A 27,476-nucleotide genomic window follows, 5' to 3' on the forward strand; every position below is an offset into this window, starting at 1 on the left:
GTGGGTGCCTTGCTCCTGAGGAGAACTGAGTGTCCTGTATGTCAGCCAGCTCATACCACAGCTCCTTGCTGGAGCCTGGGTAAGGGATATTACCAGGAGACTCTCTGGACTAATTCAGCACACAGATTACTACACACCAGTGACTGTCCAGGTGGGCAGTGACAAGGACATTCAGTCACAGGTTGGCATCAACGAACTCAGAGGTTTTTTCCAGTCTAATTGATTCTGTGATTTAGCAAAACACTGCTGAAGCAGTTGTGCCCCATCAGCTGAGGCACGTCCAAGAGCCAGGTTTCTGGGTGTGAAGCAGCATTGTGAAGAACATGAAGTGGTGCTTTCTAAAATATCTTTTGACAGTATTACTGTTCTGATTCTGCTAAAAGCTCTTCAGCAACTGCCATGGCAGGTACAATTCAATCCATTGCAATGAACAATCAGTGTTCAGGGTCAATGCAGTCACATTCAGCCATCACACTGCCCTTGATGTTCTCAGACCCTTCCTCTGTGTCCAGTGCCTTTTACAAAAGCCGCCCAAGTGTCCTTACCTTAATACTAAAGATACAGCATGCTTACAAATTATTTCTCTCAGTAACAATACTGAAAATATGGCCCAAGCAGCCACCAAAAGCCTGCTCCAGACCAACAGCATGGGGAAAATAGTTCTGAGCTCAGGGGAGGAGAGGATGAGACAGGGCAGATACCTGGCTTCAGGGGTGCAGCAGGGACACCTGGAACTTCAGGGGAGAATGGGGATTTTTGAGCTCTATTTGGAGGAGGATGAGACAAAAACTAAACCTTTCTCTCCTTCCCACAATCCATGTATTTTCTCACCAGTCCTGTAGAACAGGATATACAGTTCTGCAGTATAGGATATACACCCCCACCAGACCACTAAGCAATTTGTCCTTCCTAAAAAGCAATTCTCCAATTCCTTTCTCCACAACTACTGCTGCTCTTGCACAACTTGGTTTCCTCCAAGAGGGAGAAGGAAAGGGAGGGTCTGCTCTTAGACTTGGTAAAGTAAGACCAGAAATAACAGAGTCATTAAAGAACTCAGCAGGGGAAATTCAGAGAAGAGCTTGACCCCAATCAAGGAAGGAAGATGTGTCCTGCTGCTTATATTGCATTGCTGTCATCTAGGAGAGGAGAGAGGAATCAAGGCAGCTGCTTTTGCTATCAGTCATGAATTCCTGCTCTGGAAGGGAGCCCAAAGAGCCCCCTTCTCCCTTCTGCCCTCTGTCTTCCTAAGGCAGGCAGGACTCCACTGACACCCTTCTCAAGATTGCTCCCACATTTTATAAATCACACCATCATGAGATATTGTCTGCGTGTGCATCTTTTTGGAGCTGTAACTTTTAACACAGGGAGTTCTGTGCAGAGGCTGAACTTGGTATTAAGTAGTAAACCAGACCTGTCCTGTTCTAAATGCCTTTCCCTGTCTGCAAAGCTGGCTGGAGAAGGGGACGGTGGAAAAGACACCCTGGGCAGTGGGGAAGCCTCTGTATACTACTTGTTTTGAATGGAGAGAGGATGTATTTCACCCTCTGTTATAGGATAGTACAGCTATCCTGACTCTCCTCCTGAAGTGTTAATACCAGACCCCTGATCTGCTGCCTTTAAGTTTAAAATGTGTGGTTAGTTTTTTCTTCCTCTGCCTCTTCCATCACCTCTGCCTCGCATTCCTAATTCAAGCCAAAAAATAGAGCTGAAATTTAGAGTCTGTGGAGGTAATTAATGTTCACATTCTGTTGTGCCAGGAGTGCAAAACTGAATCCCGTCTGTGGTTAATAAGATGTCACTGCCCTATCAAAGATGAGTACAAGAATCACAATAAGAAACCAGACCAACAAATCTGGATTGGTGCTTGGTGGGGGAGAAGGTGGAAGAAGGTGGCCCTCCTTCACAGCATTTGTGACCTGCTTGAATAGTGACCTGATTGAATAGAATTAAGAAAATACTCATAAGGCTGCTTCCAGTTAGATTTCTTCCCTGGCTGCTTCTGTAATGGAAATAGGAGAAGGCACAAACTACACTTCCCTCTTGCAAGGGACAGAAATATCTTAGAGCAAGGGTTTGTTTTGTTGTTTTTTTTTTTTTTCTGAGGGGAAAAGAAAACTTTAGAGACAAAAGAAATTTGCATTTTTCGAGAGGCACAAGGAAGCTGTTTCAGCCCTTCACTGTCAATTGACATCACCAGAAGAAGGATAAAAAAACCCAATGCACTCCAACAAAATACCACGGTCATGGCAGACTTAAGAGCACTTAGAAAGAATTAGAAAAGACGTTATTAGAAAAGACACCTTCTCTTCTCCCTCTGTCACATTCTTTTAACTTTAAACCTTTGTGCACTTCTCTTTCTTTCCACAACTTATTTTAAAGGACATTTTACAACAGGAGTTGACCAAATCAGTAGTGAATTGGCATCTCTGGATGAAATAAGATCCATGCATGTCCATGTGTACTCACCTCCTCCCTAGCAAAATGACTTGTTCTAGTAAGAGCTTAAGCATCTTTTTCCTCCGTCTCTGGTAAATAAGTTCAGCTCAAACACATTTTTAAACCCTTCACTAAGATGGCAGTGAATCTCTGCAACTTCATCTGTGAAAGGGCAGCTCTCAGGTTCAACCTTGGGCATTCATGCATCATTGAATCACACTCTCTTTTAGATTTAGGTGAAGAGAAATCTATTAGAGATTCACATTTTCTTTAAAAAAATATATTTGAACATTTACTCAAAGAGCAGAGACACTTATGTGCCCAGGGCAGGCATGACATCTACTGATTTGGCTTTTCATATTCCCAAACACTAGCAGCACAGGGAGGGGGAGGAAAGAATTTGGCACCCAGTCAAGCACATATGTGACACTCATCCACAACATCCAGGTTTTGTCCTTGGAGGAAACAATAGTGTTACTGGATGAAAGACTTCCTATGGAGATAACACACACACACTTCAGTTTTAACTATACCCTTTGCAGGGGCTGCTTCTTCACAGTGGTGATTTCTCTTGCCTATAGTCTCTGTCTCAAAATGCTGAAGGGCTTGCTTGCACTTCCTGCTGAAGGCTTCCTTGGAACACTGGATCAGCTGGGATGCAAAGAAAAACTGTTGCTTATGGGTTGGAGCAATGCTTTGTTAAGGATGCTTTCTTACCCAGGCTTTAAAATGACTGATATCCAGGAGCAGAGAGCTGCAGCAGTATTTATTTTGGGTTCAGTTTAACTCCTGAAGGACTTCATCAAAACTTCCAAAAGCTGTCCAAATAAAGCTGCAGTTCAATACAAATAACAGAAGCCATTTCCAGTTTGTTCTGCTCGGGAACAGACTGGAGAGCAGTCCAAAAGATGACATGCAGAGAAGGACAGACTGGGTCTGTGAACAGGAGCTGTCCCTCACACACTCCTGGTTTTCCTTCTTTCTTAATTAAGACAGAGAACAGTCTGATCCTGTTTAAGGAGCCAATATTTTCATTATTAGTTCTCTGAGCTTAGATGTAATCCAGAGTGGAGTCTCCCCTGACAAACAGCAGTGGTGCCCATCCCACCATGCTGAATGGGAGCAGCTGCTTACCAGCACCTGTAAGCTGACAACACAGAAGGAAAACTAGGGATGGCACCTGGAAGCACTGGAAATTTTAGGTAGATACGATATCCAGTGCCAAATTTGTATGAGGGCCACGCCTCACAACAAATGAGGTTGTAAGGTTCAGAAATGTCTCAGATTTTAGCATCACTCTCGCTCTTCTGCAACAGAATGGGCAGTTCCCTTTGTGAGGAACACCATGAAAGCAAGGATCAAATTAAAGCCTCTTTCCTGCACTGTGAATTGCATGAGGCCATCCACAGCTGGTAAATTAAAGACCCTGTTCCTATCTTATTTTGCTTACTCTCCCTTTCTAGTTCTCTGTTATTCTCTTGACCTTCTTAATAATTTCTCCATGCTGTCCACTTTCTTTCCATAGGAATTAAGCAGATGCTTAAGCAAGGCATTTTGGTTACAGCTCAGCTGGAATAAAACACACTTCATTCTACAAAACCACACACTTCCCAATCCTCATTTCCCTTTGAACCTTCTACTCCTATGACTCAGGTCCTTACTTTCTGTTTCTTGACATTTTTGACAGCAAATTTGAGAGGAATATTCCTCTGCAGTACAGGAAGAGCAGCAGACACCTGTGCCTTGCTCACTGAGGAGCGAACCAGTTCTGCATCACCAGGGCACGGAGAGCCACCGTAGTAGTTGGATCTCACACTAGTCATGGTGACACAAAACTTCTCATCCCTCTCATAACACACATCCCTCTCTTTTCAACCTCTTTTGCTAGATAAAACTATTATGCTCTTCATGAATCTTGCAATACCAAACATGGGACTGCTCATGCAAAGTAGTTGCACCTTTGTCTTGGCTCTTGCAGTCACTCCAATTTCAGTATATTTTTTGTTTTGTTTTGTTTGGGTTTTTTCCTTGCCAAATCAGGTTTTAGCACTATTGCAGGGCTGATCTGATCTGCCACAGAGACACAGGATCAGTAACACAAACTGAAGAGCGGAGGGGTACGTGTAGAGCCCCACCCCTTGCAGAAAACCCCTGCATTTGGGTTGTGCCAGGCAAACTGTGCAGTCACGCATTCAGTTTGTAATCCAGGGATCAGGGAGGTCAAGGGGAATCTTTTCATTCACTTCAGCAGGCTTTGGAACAGAGCCTGGTGCTCACATTATGCTGTCAAAGGGACTACTTATCAGATGGTTTATTAGTTTATTTTTTCCAAGAAGACTGAAATAACAAATTCAGCCTAAACCCCTGGAACAGAAACGGAAGCTGCATGTTAGTAATTTATGCCTCACCAAGAAAAAATACAAAAATACATTATTTTAAATTCAGTGTATAGTAAAGGTGGTTTTAGACAAGCAGGTAAATGACAGTGCAAGACTGAAGATGAATCAGTGTGTCTGTGCAACATAAGTTCTCTAATTAAGTTCACTAATGAAAGCAGTTACTAGATAATTTGCTGTTTAAACTTGTTCAACCCACTTCTCTACCAGCAGTCACCTCCTCCTTCCTGAGTGCTCATTACCCATTTCAGCTAAATGCATTGAAATTCTCATTAAAAAGAAGGAGTTCTTACCATAAACTATGCAAAGTGTTTTCCAAGGGTTGTAGAAGGAGCCAGACCTTGGCTTCAGGCTGCTGTGCAAAATGTAAAGCATGCAAGAGCCTCAGTTACACAGTACAGGATGTCATGACTGCGGCAGAGTCGGCACTTGGACAGGGCTCTTGCTGGAACAGTATCTCACTGTCAGAAAGGGACAGTGAAATCTCCATAGGATTACAGAATATTCTGAACTGGAAAGGACCCAAGAAATATCAAATCCAAATCTTCCATTGCATACCAGCGCTCCCTTTTGCTGAACTCCTGCCTCATTTACCCTGTTCCAACAAAGCACAAGCTCTCCTTTGCTATGACAAGGCAGCATTCTGTTTTCCACATGACTGCTCAGGTACGTGCTTTCACAATGATGTCACAGTTAGCTGAGGAGATGATGGAACAGTACTTAAGTTCACCACTGCCTAAATTCAGGGCAGGTGACCTGCACCCACCCAGATTTATGGTTTGGATGTCAGCTAGTGGATACCCAGTAATGGCTAAGGTAGAAAGTGTCATGCAAAGTGTGGCACGATCTTCATTATTAAGGTGGAATGCTTCCATGATACCGAAACAGCTTTCCAAGATGATCTTACTTTGTAGATGTTAAATTTGTTGAGATTTGCATTTAAATCACTTTTTTTGTTTTGGAAAAAGTAGGTGTTAAAGTTACATGGAAAGTAGTTTCAGGCCATTCTAACTCCAAAGACAATCACACTCATTTCAGAGCAGGGATATAACTTCTATTAAACAAAAACAGCCTTTAGAAAAACTTCAGGGAAAAGAGAGTCCTTTTCATTTGACTTGCAACCTACAGGGGTACTTCATTAAATTAACTTCTGTAAGGACTTCTCATGTAGTGTTCTTTACCTCCTCTTGCTAAAACAAAAGAAATCCCTGTCTCGCTAAGCAGATAAATTACTTTGTGTTTTACGTTTTCCTTGGGATTTTACCACACTCCAAAGCACTTTTAAGGTTACTGCAGTGTTCCACTGATTACAAGTGAAGAGGAACAAAGCAATTCTGAAATCTTTTTGACTCCTTTCCTATTGCCTCTGTTTAAATGTCTTTCCTCTTTTGTTTCCAAGCAACAGCTGTGTCTCTCCTTAGTCCAGACTACACTCTTCAAGTGCCTTCCTCTGCCTCCCCCGCTTTATTCTGTTCTCATCCCCTCTAGATGTTTGTTTTTCCCTTTGTTTTTGTTTTAAAGGACTTTAGGTATAAGCACAGTACCTAAATCTGACAGAAACCTAGCAAAGAACATGTGCCCTGGCTTTAGTAAGACTGTCCTTTTTGGTAAACCACAAAATCATATTCCACCCCAAAGCACTGAACAGCATCTGTTACTTACTTGTTCCATTGAACTTATTTCCTGGTATCTGACTCACCTCAACAGACTTGCTTCTCAGATTTCCTTTTCTGTTTTGTTGTCGGGAGTCATGAGTACTGGGTGGTCAGTGTTCCAGTTACCAGAGAGTCAGTGATTACACAATTAGCAATTAAGACACAGGCAGATGCCACTTAAGCTTATCAAACACATGAAAACTAGTACAGGCATCAGCTAAAGGAAAATGCTGAGACTTTTTCTAATCTTACAGATTATTTCTATTGATTCTGTTAACAGACAATTCAGAAGATTGTCTGTAACATACAGACATAAACCTGAGGGGTTTTTTTTTATGAATACAGGTGGATTCAAGGCTGACTACAAATCCTATTCATTTCACTCACATTATGAACCAGTCACTATCAAAATAATTCATGTTCACACTATAAACATTTAAGTTCACACCAAACCTACAGATTTTGGCCCTCAGCTCATCTTTAGGAAGTTTTTACAACAATTGTAGTGGGTATTAAGTTTGTATTCCAATTAAACCAAGTTAAACACAAGACCTGAGGAAGAGTATTCTAGAAACACCAAGACAGTGACTATCTGCAACACACATTTTTTATCCAAGTACCTGCTGTTTGTTTGCCATCCTACTCGGACTGAGTACTTCCAGCAAAGCCAATTCCAATGGCAATATTAAGGATCCCTGACTACTGTACCTGCAACACTCCTTGTGACAGATTTATTTGCCAGGAAATGTAAAACTCGGGTTAGGTAACAGCAATGTCTAGCTGCAGAACAGCTTTTCAGATGCCTTTGTTTACAAAAGGCTCCCATCACAGTACCAAAACAACAAATAATCCACTCCCCCCAAAAAAAAAACCCAAGGAGGAGTGGGTGTAAACTCCCTGACTTACAAAATTGTATCACAGCAAGGAACTATATTCAACCATCATTATAAGAGAGAAGAGACATAAATGAAAATACTGTTTTGTAAACTGAAATAATTTAATAGAAGAATCTAATCAGATCAAATCTGTAGGATTCTGCTGATTTGTTGAATACATTCAACAAATATATATAGCTATTCAGTGATAACTTGTAAGAAAAATATTTGTAATTTTAATACATTTCTACTGTAATGAAACTTTGCACCAATTGCTGTGTCACTCATGACAGAATAGATATCACCAATACATTATTTTATATAGAATTTCACTTCAGAAAAGATGACAAGTTACTGGGTCTTGTTACAGTGAGATTTGAACAACCCCCTTTGAGCAGGACTGGCAAAGGTGTGCGTTAACAGTTCCCTTCTCAACAGAAATGAAAAATTAGGGATATTTCCACAGTAAGTTTCTCAGTTTCATCAGGACAGCTTCAGACCTTGCACATTTTGTTTCAGATTGAGCAACTCTTTCTCTTGTCTTGTTTTCTCCTGTTTGAAGGCCAGCTTGTTGGCTTTCTTCTCCATTCTGCGTTCCTGTAAATAGGAATAAATGAGAAATGTACAAAATAGGAATTAACATGCAAAATCAAACAATTCCAATTAACTCTTCTAGATCATGAAAGTAAGAGCAATCTGGACAATAGTATTATTTATGACAATAATTATTAGTAGTCAAATTAATACGTTTATGACCACGATAAACATCTTTAGTTAGCCAGAGCTTCTAATCTGCTGGCAATTTCTGTTCCTAAATAAGGCAGCTAGGATTTCACTGTAGCCAATTAGGATTTTCCACATTTTTTTCAGATATGATGTTTCAGTCACACAAAGTGAAAAGTAACTATTTCCTTTGCTACGCTAGATTGTAAGGAAACCTGGTGTTCCTTCAGCAGTTGTATCTGCCGTAGTGACCATAGTAACAGGTCCAAGGTTTTGATACTGGAAATCAGGAAGACAAAAGTGTGATGTTAACTTTCATTCCAGTAGATTTTTTTTTTTTTAAGAAGCAATAATTAGTCCTTTGAGACCAGCAAGAATTTTCCCATTACCTTCACACATGACAAGTCAGTTTTAAACAGTTTGTAAGACAGAATTCAGGTAACATAAAATGCTTTGCAGGGTTTTATTTGCAGTCAGGCGTACCTTTCGCTCCTCTTTTATTGCCTGTTTTCTGGCTCTGCGATCCTCTTTGCTCTCGGCTTTGGAACGAGGCTGTGTTGATGCTTTTGGCAGGTCACTGCCATTTATCATTTGCATGCGCTCCACCTGCTTAGCAGTGAGACCTTTCTGAGGCAGGACGTGTAGGGGAATTCCAGTCTTCTGAGAAATTTTTATTGGTTTGGGCTAAAATAGAGAGTGCATACGAATTAGTGGCCCCTAGCTTTATCTCCAAGAAGTGCACATGGCACTGCTTTATCAGTGTAAAAACTCCAAATCCAGATTTAACAGTAGTAAATGTTAAGTCTCCTCATACTATTTAACTCCCCCACAAAAACACACATTAATCCCAAAGTAAGAAATCAAAACATCTGCGACAAAATCTGGCCTTACAGAACAAGAAAAACATTTTTCCCTTCTATTTAAATATTAATGAAAAAATGATATTAATATTTATATTCCTTAATATTAATATTTCTTTATAAGCTTACAAGAAAAAGCCTTCATTTCAAATTTGGGGATATCAAGAGGTGCTCTAATGATGGGGAACATACAGAAGACCAAAGAACTAGAATAAATTGTTTCAGACCATAGGAAAATAAACCTGAGCAAGTATGTGGCTGTGAGACAGACACAGATTACACAAATCTCACAGGTGTCTCACAGATAACAATAAAGGAAATTCCTTGCTCTGTTTCTGCTGAGCTATTACAGAAACTTTTAATGGACTCAGTTTTCCTTCTAGTAAGAAAAAATAAATCCAAACTCTTCTTTAGTGAAGAAATAATACCAGAGCCCTCCCCAACCCTCATTTCTGCTGTCTTTTAAAACAGATACCCATTGAGAAAGCAAACACATTTATTTCAAGTTTTCCCACTGTCATTCATCAGAGTAAGTTTAACAATTTTACCTTTGATGGCTCCTTAATAAGTGTTGGGTGATTATATAAGTTTGAATAGGTACCTAAGTCACAAAGAAAAAAGAAAGTAGTTAAGAAAGGCTTGCAAACAGCAATTATGAATTGTACTGCTACGTAGGTTTTGGGAATTTCTCCTGTGTGCTCAGAGAATAAACCATTTTACCTGAAGCACTGCCAGGGAGGTTTTGAAATCACCAATCATTTACTTTGAAATCCTAAGAACAAATAAGCAAACTCCAAAATACTTACTCAAAATGGATTCACAATCCCACTTTTCTTTTGGCTCCTCAATAACTACAGTTACTATTTCTTCCTTTTCCTCCTCACTTTCTTCATTTGCAGGAGAGTCCAAATCATCATCAGGTTCAAGAGCATCCAATTTCACACAACTTTTTCAAAGTTCAGAGAACAAAAAAATACCGTTTATCTCTTATTGAAAATGTGTAATTATGTAAGCCCAGACTCCCTCAAGTCAAGCCCCAGACCCAATAAAGCTACTTCCAATGAAATTTGCGGCAAAAATGAAATTTCCTTAAGTAAGCCTCCTCAAAATAAACTAAAAACATTAGGACAAAGACACAGTCAACAAAAGAGGTATTTCTGCTTTTCAAGAGGATGAATGTCTCTATATAACAAAATACTGCTTATATTAAGTTCAACACAATTATACAAAAGGAGCATAACCTACTCAAACCAACAAAACTTCTCCACTTAATTTCATCATACAAATGGATAACACTCATCTGCAGCTGCTTTTACTGTGGGATGCAATCTTTTGAGTACATGAACCTGAAACAACACACCCAAAACTCCCCTATAAACAGGGGATTACAGAACTACTTCTGTGAAGCAGTACTTCTGAGAATACATACTTCTTTGCTTTCTCTTTGTAGTAATCATCCAGGACTTCCTGCAGCCGAGCATTGTCTGTATTAATGTAACCTTCTAACTCCACATTATCTAAGGCTCCAATCTCATCTTCATCAAATTGTTCATAAAACTAAAATAAAGAAGTGGATACCTGTAATTAGACCACATTTGTCATGCAAGTTCTTGATAGCTTAAGGAAGAGCCACACATTTCTCTTTATTTGCCTCTTTTTCCTCTTCCCTCTTATTTGCTGAACAACTGCCAAACACATCTGCAGTAGGATTTCCTCCTTACTGTCAGTATTCTTTCCACAGAGGACTCACAAAGTAATCGTATAATAATATATAAACCAGCATCAAAAAAACCGTTTTTTATTCTGATGCATTATTTCAATCTATGCCTTAAGAAGCCTGTCACTGCTCAGAACAAAAGTTACACCCTACTTCCATGCTCTGTTCATGAATGTATACTTTACCAGGGGCCTGTAAATGGCTTGCTGTTGAAGTGAGCCTCTCAGACAAAAGTGCAACACTAATTATGAATGCTCATACAGTCATTGGAGTAATTTTGTTTACCTCCATCAGTGCTAGGCCTTGCAATAGCAATTAACACTAGAGCCTAGTGACACAAGCCTCTAAATGGACCCAGAATTAAATTCAGAATACAAGCAAAGAGCAGTGGCTTGATGCCCTGACTGCTAAAAGCAGCAAAATCTGCACGGGTACACAGAACACTGCCTGATGAAATGAATCAATAGACAAAGAAGCATTTAACACCCTTCACAGTTACACTCTTGAGCAGCCTCACCTTCTCAAATCTGTCATCCAACAGGGTTAACTGCTCATTCCGTCTTATCACTGAAGATGTCATAGAATATTCCGTGAAACGACTCCTGGTTTCTTCTTGCATAAAAAGGAATTCTTTTGTGTGTCCATTAACCTCACCATCTGACAAAGGACCATCTGAATCATAGTCTTTATCAGTACTGCAGCTATCCTTCTCATCACTATCATCTTCCATATCTTCCCATTCATCTTCATCCTCAGCATCTGGTCCCCTGAACAGAAGCACAAAATAGTTTTAGAATAATACACGGACCTTTAGATAGCTCTGACCTATGCTGGGTTATCTGAAACAATTTGGCAAAAACAGATTAAAATCTTGAGTGAGACACTTGTCTGAGAGCTGAAAGCATTGCTAGCTGGATCATGCATCTGTGCACTGAGACTGAAGTTATTTTTATATCCAGCTGTACATGTCGAAGCAGAAAAATATCAGCTGCACTCTTGACTATTAAAACAAGCAAAAATTCTTACTGTTCATGAAATTATGAGAATGATACCAAAACCTAAGTAGATAAAATGCAGTGGGGGATCACACAAAGCATTTGTAAAGGTTTCAGAAACACCCAGTAGCCTTCACCAATACTATTACTGACGTATCTCACATGCAATAGATGACAATGTTTTAAACAGTTCAAGAACACTTTTATTCCAAACACTGCATATAATCTGTAAGCTCAAAGTAACTAATGAAACCTTCTTCTTTTAACAAACTTCTTTGATAATGTAAGAAATTTCATTTTGCAAGCTGCCATCCAAGTAACACACCAAAAAATTTAATTTGAAATCTGAAACCATTGTGGCTTCCTACACCACCACATGCAATAGCAAATAGCATCTCTCCTATTCACATATGACAAATATTTCAACAAAGCTCTATCTACCGCTTCTGTGGTTTATTTGCTTGCAGAACAAAATCATCTTCCAGGATATTTTCTGGATTGTCAAAGTCAAAATCATCATCAAGAGCTGCAACAATATCTGGGTCAAAATCTAGCCGTGGTCCTAGAAAGTTAAAAAATGAAACATATATATTTATATTTCTCTGACATTACAAAGCTACTTTCCTGGATAAAAAACAATCCAGCTAGACTGTTGATTTTGCAGTAAGGAAAGCTTAAACCAAAGAATCACAAAATTCCTCAAGAATATTTGTAGATGTGATAGAAGCCAGGGCATGCCACCAATCTCTTGTCAATTTTCATCACTCAGAAAAAAACATTTCCCAGAGGTCTTCCATAAATGCATTTTAATATAGAATATTGTGTAAGAAAAATATCCAGGTTAAAACACCACATGATCAGCTACCAGCATTACCTCCAACCCTAAAATTTCCTACATTACAAAAGGTTAAAAATTTTTTCTCTGCTGCAATTAACAGAATTGTCTTTAGCATCCTTCTGTCAGGACAGAGAGAACTGCTACAATTCCTTACTGTTAAGAAATATGGAGATAGCTGTGGAGTCAATGTCCAATGCAAATATGGATACACAACAAAAACCTACTCAGAGCCTGTAACACTGAAATAACACTAATGAAGGGATGTAAACACTACTCAGCATTTGAAATTGAGTGAAAATCCAGTTCCAGACTCAGATTCAAAGAGGTAGAATAATAAATCAATAGTATTATCTACTGTTTCCCCCTGTTATTAGTTTGTCTTTGCTATGCAATAGTAAGAGATCATGGATTCACCCTCTCCAAGCAAAGCTAAAGAACTCTCACTAGTCAATCACAGAAGTAAGTCTCCAACTGAAAAATGGGTCTCTCACAGATCATTCCTTATGTCTGCTACTGAGCCTATTCTAAGCCAAAAAAATATGGCAGCACAATAGAAGCCCTAATTACCAGCTACTTCCTAGATGGCAACTCACATCACAGAAAGGTGAAAAATACCTGAAACAGGAGCAGCTTTATTTAACAAGCCCACATCCTCTTCAAACTCTGTGGCAAATACCGAGGAAGGCAACTTAATGGATGGAGCCTTAAAAAAAAAAAAAACAACAGAAAAACAGGATCACAATGTATTTATTCTCAGCTTCTTATTTGAGCTCACATTAACAAAATCATGCAGACACTCCTGCGACCAAAAGAAACTCTGTTAGCGTTACTTAAATGCTACAACAAGTGCTACATTATCTGCAGCAAATTTTCAGAGTTATACAACGATAACTGTGTAAAGTGCTGGCAGCATCAATTCTCATGTTGTCAATATTCTCCAGGTACAGAATCAATATTTTTTGCATCTCCAAAGCTTTCTAGAGAATAAGTGTACAGCAGGCACACTGAAAATTTTTTAATTTTTTTGTTTGTTTTGGAGAACACTAGCACGCATTTGAATTCACCCCTTTACTGAAAGGCTTGTTAAAAGCTTCACAACATGCACATCTAACCTAACTTTAAACCCCACATAGTATCACCAAACTGTACCTGAAAGGTACTTCTGACTAAGACAACTGGTTTTGACTAAAATGACAATATTTGATTAAATCAAACACCCTCAGCTGTAAGTGACTGGCAATGGCATGCTTCACTGCTTCAAAGTATTTACTGCTTTTCCACTCAAATGTGATCCAGCATTGTGAACTTCTACAAGTTATGCCTGCAATTGAAAAGTTTGGTTTTATTCTGTCTGGCTTCTATTGCATTCCCCTTTAAAAACATCGTGGATAATACAACCTGAGCATTCAGTAACTCCCTGAGCATTCAAAAGTTCTAGAAAACCTTAGAAACAAGTGCCCACCCCAGAAAAACACACAACTTGTTCAAACAAATACCTTTGCAAGCCATCTCTATAGAAAAAAAGTTTGTCATGGGTACCTGAAGTGTTTTCACTGTGCTAGCAAAACAATGTTCATCAGTAAACTCCGGCTTGCCAGCTTTTGGGTTTACTTGTGGGAAAGTCAAGTTGGTTGTGGGTCAAAAGGATCCTTACACATAAATATAAATATACACACACAATTAATGTATCTAGAGAATGTTAATGCTCCAAAGAACAGCATTACCATCAGCAAAAACACTACTTACTGAAATTCTCTGAATTTCATCCTCTATGTGCCCCTCATTTGTGATGACAATTCTGCTTTGCTGTCCATGCACAGACGGGACAAGCTCAGAGGGACCAGAGGCTTCTTTGAGGTGCTGCAAATAGTCATAGTCATCATCAAAGAAGACACCATACTTGCGCTGCTCTTCCCTTCTTTGCTCCTCATGCCCCTAGGAAGAGGGGGGAGAAGAAAAAAAAATCAAAAGGAATACATTTAGTTACTCAAGTCCATTTAAAACTTACTAGAAAAAAGAAAAGCAACACATCTACTGAGAGTGCCTAAATGTTGAAGTCCTTGTAGTCCTCTCTCCACTCCTTACCCTAATTCACAGCTAATTAGAATGTTGTAATCAGCTGGTTCCATGTCTGGGTGCTGTCTGAGCAGGACCTTCCCATCAGCAACATACCCAACAATGCCTGTTTTATCACAGTGAGTCAAGCAAGTTTTGTTGTTGGCTTTTTAATACATTTACACCTCTAATGCCACTTAAGTCATCCTTCAACCATCAGGCAGTAACTCACAACTATGAAATTCCCTACAACATCCTTTTTTTAATAAGCTGAACTAAAAACTACCTTCTCTCAGGCTGTTTTTGAACTGTATAATTGCATACCAACTTTTTTTTTCTCCATGGTATTTCTTATCTGAATGAATCTGAGTATTAAAAGTGAGTATTTACTTTCTGTGTGGGCAGCAGAACTCTCTGGGGTGCAGTATCATCAGCAGCAAGAGGATCCCTCTGGCTTCGGTGCACTAAGTGAAATGTTACTGCTTTCTTCTTCTCTATGAAGGGCTTTTTCTTCTTGTGAGGCTGAAAAAGGAAATTTGGTCAGCTGTTAACAAAAACTTAAATATTAAATACACCTTAAGAGAACCTGTAGTGTGCTGCTTCATTTTAAGGCAATGCCTTATAAACGTATGCTCGGAGACAAAGCATAAAGAGACCAGTGGGAGCTTAACACATCTCCCCACACGCACAACAGACATTTCATATTTTCGAACAGCAAAAGCAGCTTATTCAGCTGCAAAATGGCAAAAATATCTGATAACAGCACATACAGTTTAACATACAGCCCTAGAAAGGAATTCTGCAAACACACTTCATCCATGAAACACAGGAAATTGATAAGGAAATTCATCTAGACACATCTTGCCTCGTGCTTCAGACGACTACTGCTAGAGCAGCAATTCAGCATCAGTCATGAGGACCACCGGCAGCACCACTAGGCAGGCACAGCTCTACCATCGACATACGAATGCGGTCTGGATCAACAAACCCAGCAAGTATTCCCAACTGGCCGAAAGCCTTTCCTACGAGTTACCACATCTGACCTGGAAAAACACTTCCAGCAAGGTTTCCGGCTTTACCCACCTAACAAACCGCGTTCCAGCCGATAAAGGATACCTGGGGGCGACTCTATTGCTCTAACCTGCCTTGTTCCCCTGGCAATTGCGAACACAGGGCACGGCACACTCACCATGGCACTGTCCCCCGGCCGCTCCCGGTGTCCCCAAGCCCACTCGCTCCCACGCGGGCCAGGCGTCAGGGCACCCGGCCTGTGCCCTCCATCTTGGGATACACCAGTGACCAACGGGGGGAGCCAGATAAGCGGCCAGTCCGGCCAGCTTTGTAAGTTTTTGCTTCCCAGTTAAAAGAACAAAAAACAACGAGCCTTTTCTGAGATTGAAACAATACTTTGATAAAAGAGAGGCCCAGTGGACCCAAGCAGGATGCTCGCCGGATACACATTTTTCTCAGTTCTCCCCTCAAAATAGTGAGGGATGGTTCGGGCCACCAGCGCTCCAGTGGCGGAGCGCGGCGCAGGCGGCCATGGGGCAGCGCGCGTGCGCAGCAGCCGGGCCGGGCGGGGCTGAGGGGCCGGGCGGGTTGTGGGGGCTGAGTCTGAAGGACAGGGAGTAAATAAAACGTGTTGGTATTAACCGTGTTTTGCCATGTTTGAGTTCGTAATTCTGACGAGGAATGCCTGGAGGAGCTGGGCCTGTTCGGAGGAGAGACGACTAAGGAGGGGCCGCCCTCATCAATGTCTATGAGTATATGAAGGGAGGGTGTCAAGAGTTCGGATCCAGGTGGGCTTGATGGTGCCCAGCAACAGGAGAAGAGGCAACAGGCAGAAGCTGATGCACGGGAAGTTCCACCTAAGTATAAGGACGAATCTCTGCTGTGCAGGTGATCACACAGTGGAACAGATTGTCCAGAGAAGCTGTGGAGTCGCCCTCACTCGAAATACTCAAGAACCGTCCGGACACAATCTATGAGTGCCGTGTGCCTTAGGATAGCCCTGTGTGAGCAGGGAGGTTGGAACAGATGATCCGCTGCGGTGCTTTCCAAGCTGAACCATTGTGCAGTATGACTTTAGCTGTATTGATTTTACCTGTACCATGTATCAGGGCTGTGCAGAAACGAGGGCACTCACGTACAGGCTCCTTGCTAAGAAAAAAAGTATGCTTGGTATTTCAAAACCTGCTTTGCTTCTTTTCAAAAGAAAGTGTAAAATACAGAGGGGACCAGTTTTTTCCCATGTGTTTGCTGGCGAATAAAACAGTAACAACCTAAGAAGAGGTTTTCACTGAAAATTCAGAAGTTATCCACACTATGTGTGTATGGATGCAGCTAAATATATCTGCATGCGTGTACCTCAAAGTATTAGCTTTAGTACTATTTGGGTGGATTTCATTGGTTTTCAGTAGGTGTCACTAAAGCTCTGAAAGAACCCAGATTTTCACTCTTCTGGCTGTTCTCTGAAGTCTTGAATCTTTACCCAGTTTCATCTCACCGCTCCTGCAGAAGTGCACAATCTAATCTGATCCACTCCATCAGTTGAAATAACTCCTGTACTCTGAGGATTCAGGTTATCTCTGCATATATCTGTGCAAAGGCTGGACTTTGCTCTTCCTTGCAACAAGTGCCCGGTGAGTGTCTCGTTGTTGGCGGCCGTGTGCCGGTGGGGTGCACACCCCGCGGCACAAGGAGATCAGCAATGACCCCTCCTGGCCCGCAGCCTGCGAATGGATTTTTCATGACTGCACCCAAGAGCAACAACTCCCTCCCTGCAGTATGTCTGTGCTGCCAACCCAGCGACAGCTGGAATAGCAGAGCTGGATTTTCCCAGGGTAATTGAGAGCAGAGTCACTCAGCTGTTGAAAACACAGTACTTAGCATTTATTTGTGGGGTAATGATGTAGATTAGATTACTCCTTATTGCTTCCAAGTTCCTGACGTGCCTCTCTGGCATCCACAGAAGTGCATGTACATAGACTTGGTGACAGGATTACACTTCGCAGTCCCCTAAACCTGGCACCTCCATATCTGGTGGTGGCAGTACTGTCATTCCACACACCCCAAATCTGGTCTAGGAGCGTTGTATCCGTTTGAGTTTGGATGTGGGAAAAAATTAACTTTTGCTCTCAGTTCTGTTGTTAGTCAGCTGTTTCCTAAGTATAAGTTTACCTGTTAAATCTCAGTGTTTTCTGTCTTAATATAATTTACATCCTTCCCCTGAATTTCCTGGTTAGATTCTAAGTATTTAGGGGGAAGGATATGTATTATATGTTCACAGAGAGATTAAAACAGGTTCCTTCCCATATCACAGAAGATTGCTAATTTATACTAACAGTAATACAGCTGTATACAACAGTAATACATCTGGGGATGAGTTTGAATTGCAGATTAGCAGCAATGGGCACCACATTGCCTCCTTTGTTGATACCTGAGGGTGAGTCATCTCCTGATTTATATCAAAATTCAATATTTAGTATTATATGTATGTGAACTGTGTATGAGAGAGTGTCTTGGAGACTCTGCTTAAGCTTCTCATTTCCCCCAAGCCTTACAAGGCCATCCGTCCCACTGCACTCTCTCACTGGGTTCTTTGCAGAGACTACAAACAGAACTCAGCAAAGAGCATCTACTGAGACTGAAGGGGTAAGTGCTCAGGTCACTAACCCCTCCTTTTATGCTTGCATAAGAAAAATGGTCTGTATTGAAACAGTCTCACTGTCAAGGCAGCCACTTAAAAGATAATATGCTGGAAGCACATCCTTAACATAATCATCAACTTGCCTTCTGTGTGAGGAAATTTATGTTCATTTTTTCTCTTAGTTCTTGCAAAGAAAAATTATTTCAAAGTAATTAAAAACAAAAGTTATTGTCAGTCACTTTGAAAGTTAAAACATTGGCAGATGCACTGCTGACTAGGCTAAACCCTCAGCTGTGCAGATCAGTTTTCTTCCTGTGCAGAGGGTGTATTTCCACTGTAAATCTGCTGTCAATGAAACTGGTAAGAAACACTTCTTGCTAATAAAATAGGGGAAACTGTCAGCATAGATTAAGTCTCCAAACCATTGAGCTACAGCCTCCACTTTGTTTTTTTAAACCAAGTATCACCTCTTTGAACACACCTCTCCATGAGTAGACCACACACGGGGAATTTACTAGATGAGTTTGAAGGACTGCCAGAATTCAAAGGAAGGTTTCAGGAACGTCTTTTCATTTCATTTCCATGAGGAAGGAATTTAATTTGGCCCCTGGAGGCTCCCTGAATTTAACTCTACTATGTGTGCTTGTGTACTGCTAGAGATTCAGGAACAACATATTTTCAGTAAAGATTTTCTGAACAATTTTCTAGAGGTGATTTTTTAAATTATCTATTTATATATATTAATTCATATATATCTATAATTCAAAGAGCTACACAATTGTCTTAGGTGCTTGGAACTATGCACAGCAGAGGATCCGACAGTACTGTGCAACTAGGCAGCACACTTTCAGTTTCCTTGTTTAATACAAACACCATAAAACAAGCATAACATATGTACTGTATATACCCCCCAAAACATTCTTTATGTTTTTCAGGTGATGATACTGGACTATATTTGTGTGTATGTGTATATATATATATATATATATATATATATATATATATATATATATATATATATATATATATATATATACACTACATTACAGATGAAACCTCAAGAAGCAGCTGTCATTAATTTGTAACAGTTCCTGGCATTCACAGATATCACACACCTGTGTAAAATGCAGTATCAGATCTGCCACTTTCTTTAGAGTTACCATATTCAATCACACTGAGCCAAATAGATGCATTAATTCTATAATTGTTACATAAAATCTGCCGTGTGTAAACTGAAAAGTTGATTCTCCACAGCCTTCCATCTTTTGAAAGTTATGAAACATGTGGAAAGTATATTTTAGAGGGACAGCAATTCTAAACTGATAGTGTTTCAGATACATTTTTTGTAGTTACCAGTAACTATTTAGCATGACAGGCAAGGGAGAACCAAGGTTTGAATTTTATTTGCCTTACTTGACTTGAAAATGGGAACATTTAATAAAATCAAAGGAAGTTACTTAAAGAATAATTTTTCACTATTTTTCATCAAATTATCAGAAAAAAGAAAGTCTAAGAACTGGCCCAATGTGTATGAATGAGTGACACTCTGTATGCAAAATTTTAATTGCGATGAATTCACGTGCCAATTCCATTTCAGGTGATTGTGGCTGCATTAGAGTCTATTCAGCAAGTAAGAATCTCCTGGCTTTACTGGACCCTCAGAAGACTGCACTGGAGCTCAGCAACCCGTACTGGAGCTCAGCAACCTGCAGTGGTGTGGATGTGTGATCGAGCCCTCCTTACTGGGGTCATCGCTCCGCAGTGTCCGTGCGGGCTTGCTTGGAAGAGGCAGCAGTGGAATGATTCCTGTTGCTGAACCTGTCCTGGTGTGCTGCAGCTCTGCCAGAGAAACACAGGTTTGTGATCTCCTGGTGTTTAAGGTGCAACTGGGTCCAAAGCACAGCACACAAGCGTTGCCATGATTTACTGTTTGAGCTATTGTGCCGCAGAATGCCGGGAAGGGACACAAACTTACCAGCTTTATCAGCTCCTGTGTGCACAACAGTGTCTGTGCTCTGCAGTCTTCTTGTGCCTCTCCCACATTTGCAGTTTGGTGGTAAATGGAATTCTGGTTTTTTTGGGTTTTTTTTTGGTTTTTTTTAAGGAAACCCCCTCTTCCCCCCCAAAATTAAGACCTATTTAAACAGTTGCAGGCAATTAAGTATGTGCCATCTCCACACCCGTCCCCTACTGCCAATACAGTCGAATGCCCATTCAAACAATACATTGATATTTTTGTTTCAAATCTCACCAGCTAAATTAATTATAATCCAAAACACAGTAGTTCTTTAATTCCAAAATTTGTACAGGTTTACAAATCAATATACCACCACACAAAGTAGTGAAAGGAAGATATGTTTAGCAATGTTTTAACGTTTTACTATATCATAACAATGTTCAAATATTGTTAAATTTGACATAGTATTGTAAGATTCTTTTTAATATATAGAATTTATGCTTGAACAAGATGATACAGATAATACCATTGCTTTCTTTGTTTCTATCTAATGCAATATGTAGCTTCTATAAAATATTGGTGAAATGCTGTATCTAGTTCATATGAGCTTTATTTCCATTAAATCTTGAAACGAAATGGGAACACAAAGTAAGACAAGACCTTATTAATTATTAGAGTTTATAAATATAAACTGTTTGAACATTACAGCAAATATATGTTAATTTCACTCCATTTCTCCCTTTCTCTGTATAGATACAGTTTCAAAAGTTTTGGTGGGTTTTTTTCAGATTTCTGTTAAATAGAAGTTTTAAGCTATTCTGGGAACTGCTTTTTTTTTTTTCTTTTTTTTTTTTTTTAATTTGACCTTCAAAATATTTTTGTATCATCCTTATAAAATATTTCAGAATATATTTTTTTATTTTCATCATTATCTATGCCCCATCAGTGAATATTGCACTGATCTTGGTATAAGACTACAGCTAGCAACAATAATGGAATGAAATGTGGAAGATCCTAAAGGCAGGAGGCAAGTTTATCCATACTTGTTTTTTTCACCCTGAGTATATTTTCAGTTTAGTTTACAACAATGGCACAGGTCTTTACTCCTGAAGATCATTAAAACCAGAGGACATGAAAGTATTAAACACATGGTTCATGTGCACCTGACAGTCTCATGCAACTGTGGGCTTTCAGCTTGGTTTGCTTTGTCATTAAAGCATTAACAGACATTAAAACATGGGCCAACATTCTGGTCTCTGCTTAAAATGTCAGCAGTGCTCACACAGGCCTGTGGTGCCAGGTGACAGTGAGGCTCTCCCTACCCTGACTCCAAGCCCTGCCAGCTGCACACAGGGAGTTTTGCTTGATTCCCAGGCTGCCAGACTGGATTAGATGCTTTTAGTCTGTTGCTGGCTGGATCTTTTTGCACTTTATGATGATACAAAACTGGGGCTCAGACTGAGTTTATAGTCAGGTTAAGCAACTGTTAATTTGAAACAGTTTCTCTCATGTAGTTGTAGTATTATTAGTTACAGGTCTGAGTTTCAAGCATCTCTGCAGGAAACCAAGCACTCACTTCACCTGGAAGGAGGGGTCTAATTTCTGTAATATCAGGGATACTTCTTACCTTTGTTTCACAGCTTTCATTTGGCTTTCAAGTTAAAAAATGGGTGCTTATCTGATGTGCTTTTTCCATGTCAGCACTGAGGTTGAGGTGCTTTTCTGAGAGGTGCTCAGGTTGGCCAAAGCAGATGGTAGGGCTGTGCTGCCCCACACCACATGAAGTCAGTGAAGTCCACCACAGCAAGGGACATGCACAACTGTAGGTAAATGATAAACCCAACAAATAAATGCAGTCTTGTAGAACTACAAATGGCCATGAATACTTACAGTGACTTTGAAGAGTTGTTGCTTCTGGTCCTAAGATGTTTCAAATTGCCAGTTGAAATGGTATTAGCTTAAATAATCATTAACATTTAATTTTTAATTTTTTTGGACTTGTTGAGTCAACATATATAGCATAATTTAAAAAAATCCAGATAGACTGTATCTGAGTTATAAAGACCAGTATGTATTACCTGAAAGAAGAAACAAGACACTCTAGAACCATTTCAATTTTTATGTGAAGGAATAAGGATTTGATTAAGCATCCATTCTTTTGCACCCTGTGCAAAAGGGTGTGATGTGTGATTATACTGGTAAATGTTATATGTGAGATAATTTCAGAAGCCACTACTTCAAGCTGCTCATTTTCTCTTTCTGTGGATGTAGACATACCTGACTCTGTGGGAACATAGGTATCATGTGTGTAAGGTTTGTCATATCTTGTGCATGACATTTAAATTATTTCTCTAACTTGAAAAAATATCATACTCTTAGCCAACTGGACTGTACCATAATTTGCATGAAAAATGCTATTTTTTCTTTGCCTGTTAAACATCTTTTATTCTTAACTCTAGGATTATTAACACATTAATTTCTCAGGACTTACCCTCATTTTTCCCTTCTAGAAGGCATGCAGCACCAAAGCAGGTATATGGTGTAATATTTTGAATGGGTTTTTGATGCAACTGGAAAACATTTGAACTTATCAATACAGACGACTAGGAAAGGCAGCAGAAATTGACTTCAGGCTTCTTAAAGCAAACTTGCTTCACTGCACATGGTGACGTACCAAATTCTCGTTATTTTTTATTGCATGTACAACACTTTACAGCTGTTGTTTTTCTGCCAGGTGATATTTAGAATACAAAAATAGTATATACAATTCTATATCTCTGTGTGGATACAATACACTATGGATAGTTTGTAGTTCTAATTCTGCTACATCTTATAATAATCTTATGTAGTATACTACACAAGATTTTACATAAGTTCCCATAAAGGTAACTCTTTTTGTCCAGTTACATAAATGTGCTTAATTAGTTTGCTGAACTGTGGGCCACACAATGCATCTAACTGTTGTCAAAATAGTAAGATAATTAAAAATTAACTCAGCATCTCTACCAAGGCTAGAGTCCTGCAACTAGAAATGGCTTGGAGGGAATACTTTAAAAAAACCCCTCCAACCCCAGAAGGAAAATAGGAAAAGCCTAAGTGATACCTCACCTACACATCCTTATTTCTTATGACATAAATTCAGCTTGAAGAAGTCTGAGCCAGAAGTTGTATCCTCATCTTTGTGTTATTACTCTTAAAACAGTAAGGTTGGCACATGACTTTCCATCCATGGTCCAGGCCCAGTATAGAGGAATATCTTCTTGCAAAGTCCATTTTTTACTTCATCCTAAGAGTTTAACAAGTTTTAGTTTGCTTGTGTAACCTGTGTGTACCTTGGCATGGTGGTGGAGCTGCTGTCTTATATAAAATATTTATAGTCTGACCTTACCTTTGTCCGAGTTATTCTGCCTGTGTAGCAGCTGTTTTTCTGTCTTCAGTATCTTGGCTTCTTTCAGATGTTTCAACATGATTAATGCAACACTGAGATCTATTTAATTGCTCCACTCATTTCCTTTGAAGTGAAATACTGTTTTTTATACTTCAAAGTCAACATAGTAGACCTTTATATGATTTTGGACACACATTCCTAAATTTGGCAACATCAGCAAAAAAAAGTTTAATCAGAACTATTCTAGTGTAACTTTTGAGTTTACTCTTCAAATTCTAAAAATAAAAATTAGCATTCTACCAGAATTGCTGACAAACCTAATGCCCTGATAATTCCTGTATGATTTAGTGCCAAAGAATACATTTTCACTGCTTCCTTGATGTCAAAGTGGTGTTTCTATATTTATAAAATGATGGACTTTCCAGAAGCTTATTTTCTGCAAATGGAATCCTAATGGCTCTTATTGATTCCATTAAAAAAGGAAGGTGCTGCTTCCTTTTCTTTGCTGCAAGCATATAGATGGTTTTTTAAATTCGGTTATTGCTATTTTGTGGCTTGTACATCATTAAGTTTTTACCAAAGTGTAATGGATCCTAACAGTCATTTAAATCTTACCTTTTTTAAAAAAGCTTTCCCAATGTCTTTAAAAATAATAGAGTGACAGCTGTTGGAAAGCACTCTTCTGTTACTAGAGGTGTTCTTCATTAAAATAATCCACCTCATTTATGCAAACCTGGTCTTGTTGTCAATAGCTCTAAAGAGGGATATCTAATTTTAGCCACCAAATTGCCTTCCTGCCTTCAGGCTGACATCTCTAACAACAACCTTCAATTTTATAAACTAAACACATTCCACAAGAATCTGTCACAGGTTCTGAGGTAAAAATCACATCTACACAGATCTTTTATTGCCAGAAAAAGAAATACTTACACTTCATAATTAAAAATGGAACAGGACACATAAAAGACAAAAATAAATTGTAATATGTACACACATTAGAAAGGATAAATAGCAAATATATTGTAATACTGCATTAAATGTATGCATATGTGAATTCCAGACCCCACCCCCCCAATGTCGTGTACACTAATTCAAAGGATAAATAAGTGCTAATATAGGACAGAGAATTTCTTAGTGTAAACAATGCCACAGGCTTTTTAATAGGCCTCTGGGCCAACTTAGAAAAACCATGTATTGCCTTTCACACTCCATACCACTTAATTTTAATAGTACTCTATTCACATGTACAATTTCAAGATAGTATAAAAAATTAGGAATCTAAGAAGCATTCTTCACACTCAGCAAAAACAGGCTGGAGACACTCCAAGGACCACTAGCTGAAGACATACTGATTCGTCTGGGAGTTCTTCCTCAAAGCAGTGCAAGAGTCCTTAAATGTAAAAAGTTACATTAGTTATCACTGCTCAGGCCTATTAATAAAGACTTCTGTGCCTAATTTCAATTCTGACTTTGGATTCACACTAGCATGATGTCAAAGTTGTCACCACTGCCTACCATAGATGACAAAGATAATGATCAATCTGCTTTGAATAGCAAGTGACAGACAGCAAGGAGTGTTTCTAAACACAAAGCATTTCATTGCATTCATAGTGTCACATTATTTGTCCTTCAAATCCCGTTTATGTATCTCTGAGGATCCAGAGTATGTCAACATTAAAAAACCAAAAAATATATTACTACTTCTGTATGAATGTTCCATGTGTTTTCCTGAAGCATGTGCACTGGGATTTAAAAAAAGACTGTTGAGTTATACTAGGACTAATTTCTGGCAATTGTATTTACTGGCACCAAAGAAAATGATAGTTCTTCCTAAAGTACTGATGACACGAGGACTTATGGCTTGCTATCTTTTTAAGACACGCTGCAGCCACTAAAAAAACCTACATGCACAGTTGCTTACACTCCATTTCTTTTAAAAAATAATTCTTCCCACTGGCCAAATGCATTGTTGAGCAGTCCCATCCATTCCACTTCGCTCTGTGGACTGACAGACAAAGTCTCTTTTCCCCCAGCTCTCAGTTCTTTTGCCACCCCCCCTCCCTCGCTGTTACCCTCAGTCCCAGCCCCATGAAGCCTGATGAGATCCTGGCAGCAGGCTCTCCAGCGATTGTCTTCAGCACTTCCTGACTCGTGGAGCTCTGACAAAGAAGTCCCCTGGCTTGTCCGTGAGGGCTGGCCACAGAACCGTGGTTTGTCTGGACATGGACAAACGCTTCCTGTGGCTTCTCCTCCTAGACTAATCATTTGTCCATTGACAAAGACAAGGGCCACTTTCTTCTTTAGCCTCAGGGTAAGCTGTAGCACACACTCATACTCAATCACGTTCCAGTGCAATTTCAGGTCTTCAGGACGCAATGATTTCCCCAAAGAAAATTGTTACTTGAAATATGGGATCTGGTCAAACAGTTAGGGACGATGAAACCTGAAAAGATAAATTAAAATCTTAGAATTATGTTATTTCAACTGACAATGACACTGACAATGACACTGATCATCATCCCATTCTCGCAGCTATTTCCGTTTGTCTGTCAGTTATTGCTGATTTTCCTGATCTGTGTTGGTTTAGAGTCAGACCTGTTATTTCCTGCTGTCCATCTCTCTCTGCTTAGAAAACCAAACAGAGATTTGGTGTGGCTCAAGCACTGGTGTGTCACTGTCTGTCCATTACCTGCCAGTGTGGTCCCTGGCAGAGTCTTGCTAGGGTCAGCCAGTGCTTTCAGGTACTGCCTGGGCATGGTTGGGGTTAGCACAGGACAGCAGGCAGGCTGGGAAGGAGGGGACATCACCCTGTTTTGAGGTGAGAGGAACAGGTTAACTGCATGGATTCAGGCTGTGCCAAGCTTGCTGGCCTCAGGGCCAGAGAAGAGTCTCCAGTCTGTTTGCCAATACAGATTTAGCTACAATTGCATCCATTATTTGGAGATGCTGTCAGTAAGTATTATCAGAAAAGCTTTGCTAAACCATAAAAATTAAAATTCTGGGGTTTTTATTCTTGTGTAAAATGAGGCTAACAAAAATTTTGTATTTTCTTTTAAGTAAACGGCAAATTTTATAGCATTTCAGATGCTTTCTTCTTATTAACAGCAGTGAACAGAGGTACATGAAGACCCAAGACCCAAATATACCTCACTTTTTTTTTAGGCTTTTAGGTAGGGCATGTGCATCACTCCAGATTGCCTGTATGATGGCTAGAGAAGTGGGTTACTCTAAAAGGTGTCACCAACCCTTTCTATAAAAAGTTAGGAACCTACAGCAATTGAAATTCTAAATCATGTTAAATGTAATGAATCCAAGCAAAAGGGTAAGGAGGGCACCAGTATCAGGTTCTCAGTGTATAGACATATATCTCTGTTTAAATGGCTTTAAAAATTTATCTGTCCATGAAGTAGTAAAAGATGCAGCAGCTTGAAAAAGTCATAGAAAATGATACATCTACACAATAGATTTACCTAAGTTTTCGTTTGACTAATTTTCTCTTAATGGTTCCACACATTATCCCTGTGAGTTGATTCGATACAATACAGGGATGCATTTCTCAAATGAAGGAGGTGTGCACAAAGCCTGACATTCACAACTATGCAGCTGATCTGCTAAATGATGGTACAGAGGATTGCTAAAAGACACAGGGGTTTTGTATTTTGTGGAAAAACAATATACTGGACTATATATAGCATTTTCATTAGAAACACTTCATGAACACCTGCTAATATGCTCCTCCCAAACTTGTATTGATTTCTCTCTTTAGAAAATAATTTTCTTGGATTTTGTTATGAAATAACAGAAAGAATCAGTCTAAATTACTAGGACTAGAAAACCAGTCAATTGACAGTCATTACAGTAAATGATGAACAATGAAACCGATTGTTCTTTCTTTTCCAAGTTTGATAAAAATTTTTAACATTTCAAATATA

At 39.5% G+C, this 27,476-nt stretch overlaps 2 protein-coding genes across 5 annotated transcripts in view; both read right to left on the bottom strand.

Annotated features, from left to right (window-relative positions):
- Positions 1-6,724: 6,724 nt before the first annotated feature.
- On the bottom strand, positions 6,725-16,022 carry LTV1 (LTV1 ribosome biogenesis factor). Its single transcript, XM_038133710.1, has 11 exons — positions 15,740-16,022; positions 14,941-15,072; positions 14,242-14,430; positions 13,111-13,198; positions 12,099-12,219; positions 11,180-11,429; positions 10,375-10,502; positions 9,752-9,891; positions 9,494-9,546; positions 8,569-8,769; positions 6,725-7,959 (listed from the first exon to the last, which is right to left on the bottom strand). Exons 1-11 carry the CDS (start codon positions 15,740-15,742, stop codon positions 7,846-7,848), a joined length of 1,419 nt encoding a protein of 472 aa, XP_037989638.1. The 5' UTR covers positions 15,743-16,022; the 3' UTR covers positions 6,725-7,845.
- Positions 16,023-24,418: 8,396 nt separating this feature from the next.
- The window catches only part of PHACTR2 (phosphatase and actin regulator 2), a 128,417-nt gene continuing 125,359 nt past the window's right edge, over positions 24,419-27,476 (bottom strand). For all 4 annotated transcript variants that reach the window (XM_038130859.1, XM_038130862.1, XM_038130861.1 and 1 more), the window contains one exon: positions 24,419-25,987. In XM_038130859.1, coding sequence (XP_037986787.1) covers positions 25,972-25,987 — 16 coding nt within the window. In that variant the 3' untranslated portion in view covers positions 24,419-25,971. The remainder of the gene's footprint in view (positions 25,988-27,476) is intronic.

This window comes from Motacilla alba, chromosome 3 (assembly GCF_015832195.1).
Source record: "Motacilla alba alba isolate MOTALB_02 chromosome 3, Motacilla_alba_V1.0_pri, whole genome shotgun sequence".
NCBI classification, from domain to species: domain Eukaryota; kingdom Metazoa; phylum Chordata; class Aves; order Passeriformes; family Motacillidae; genus Motacilla; species Motacilla alba.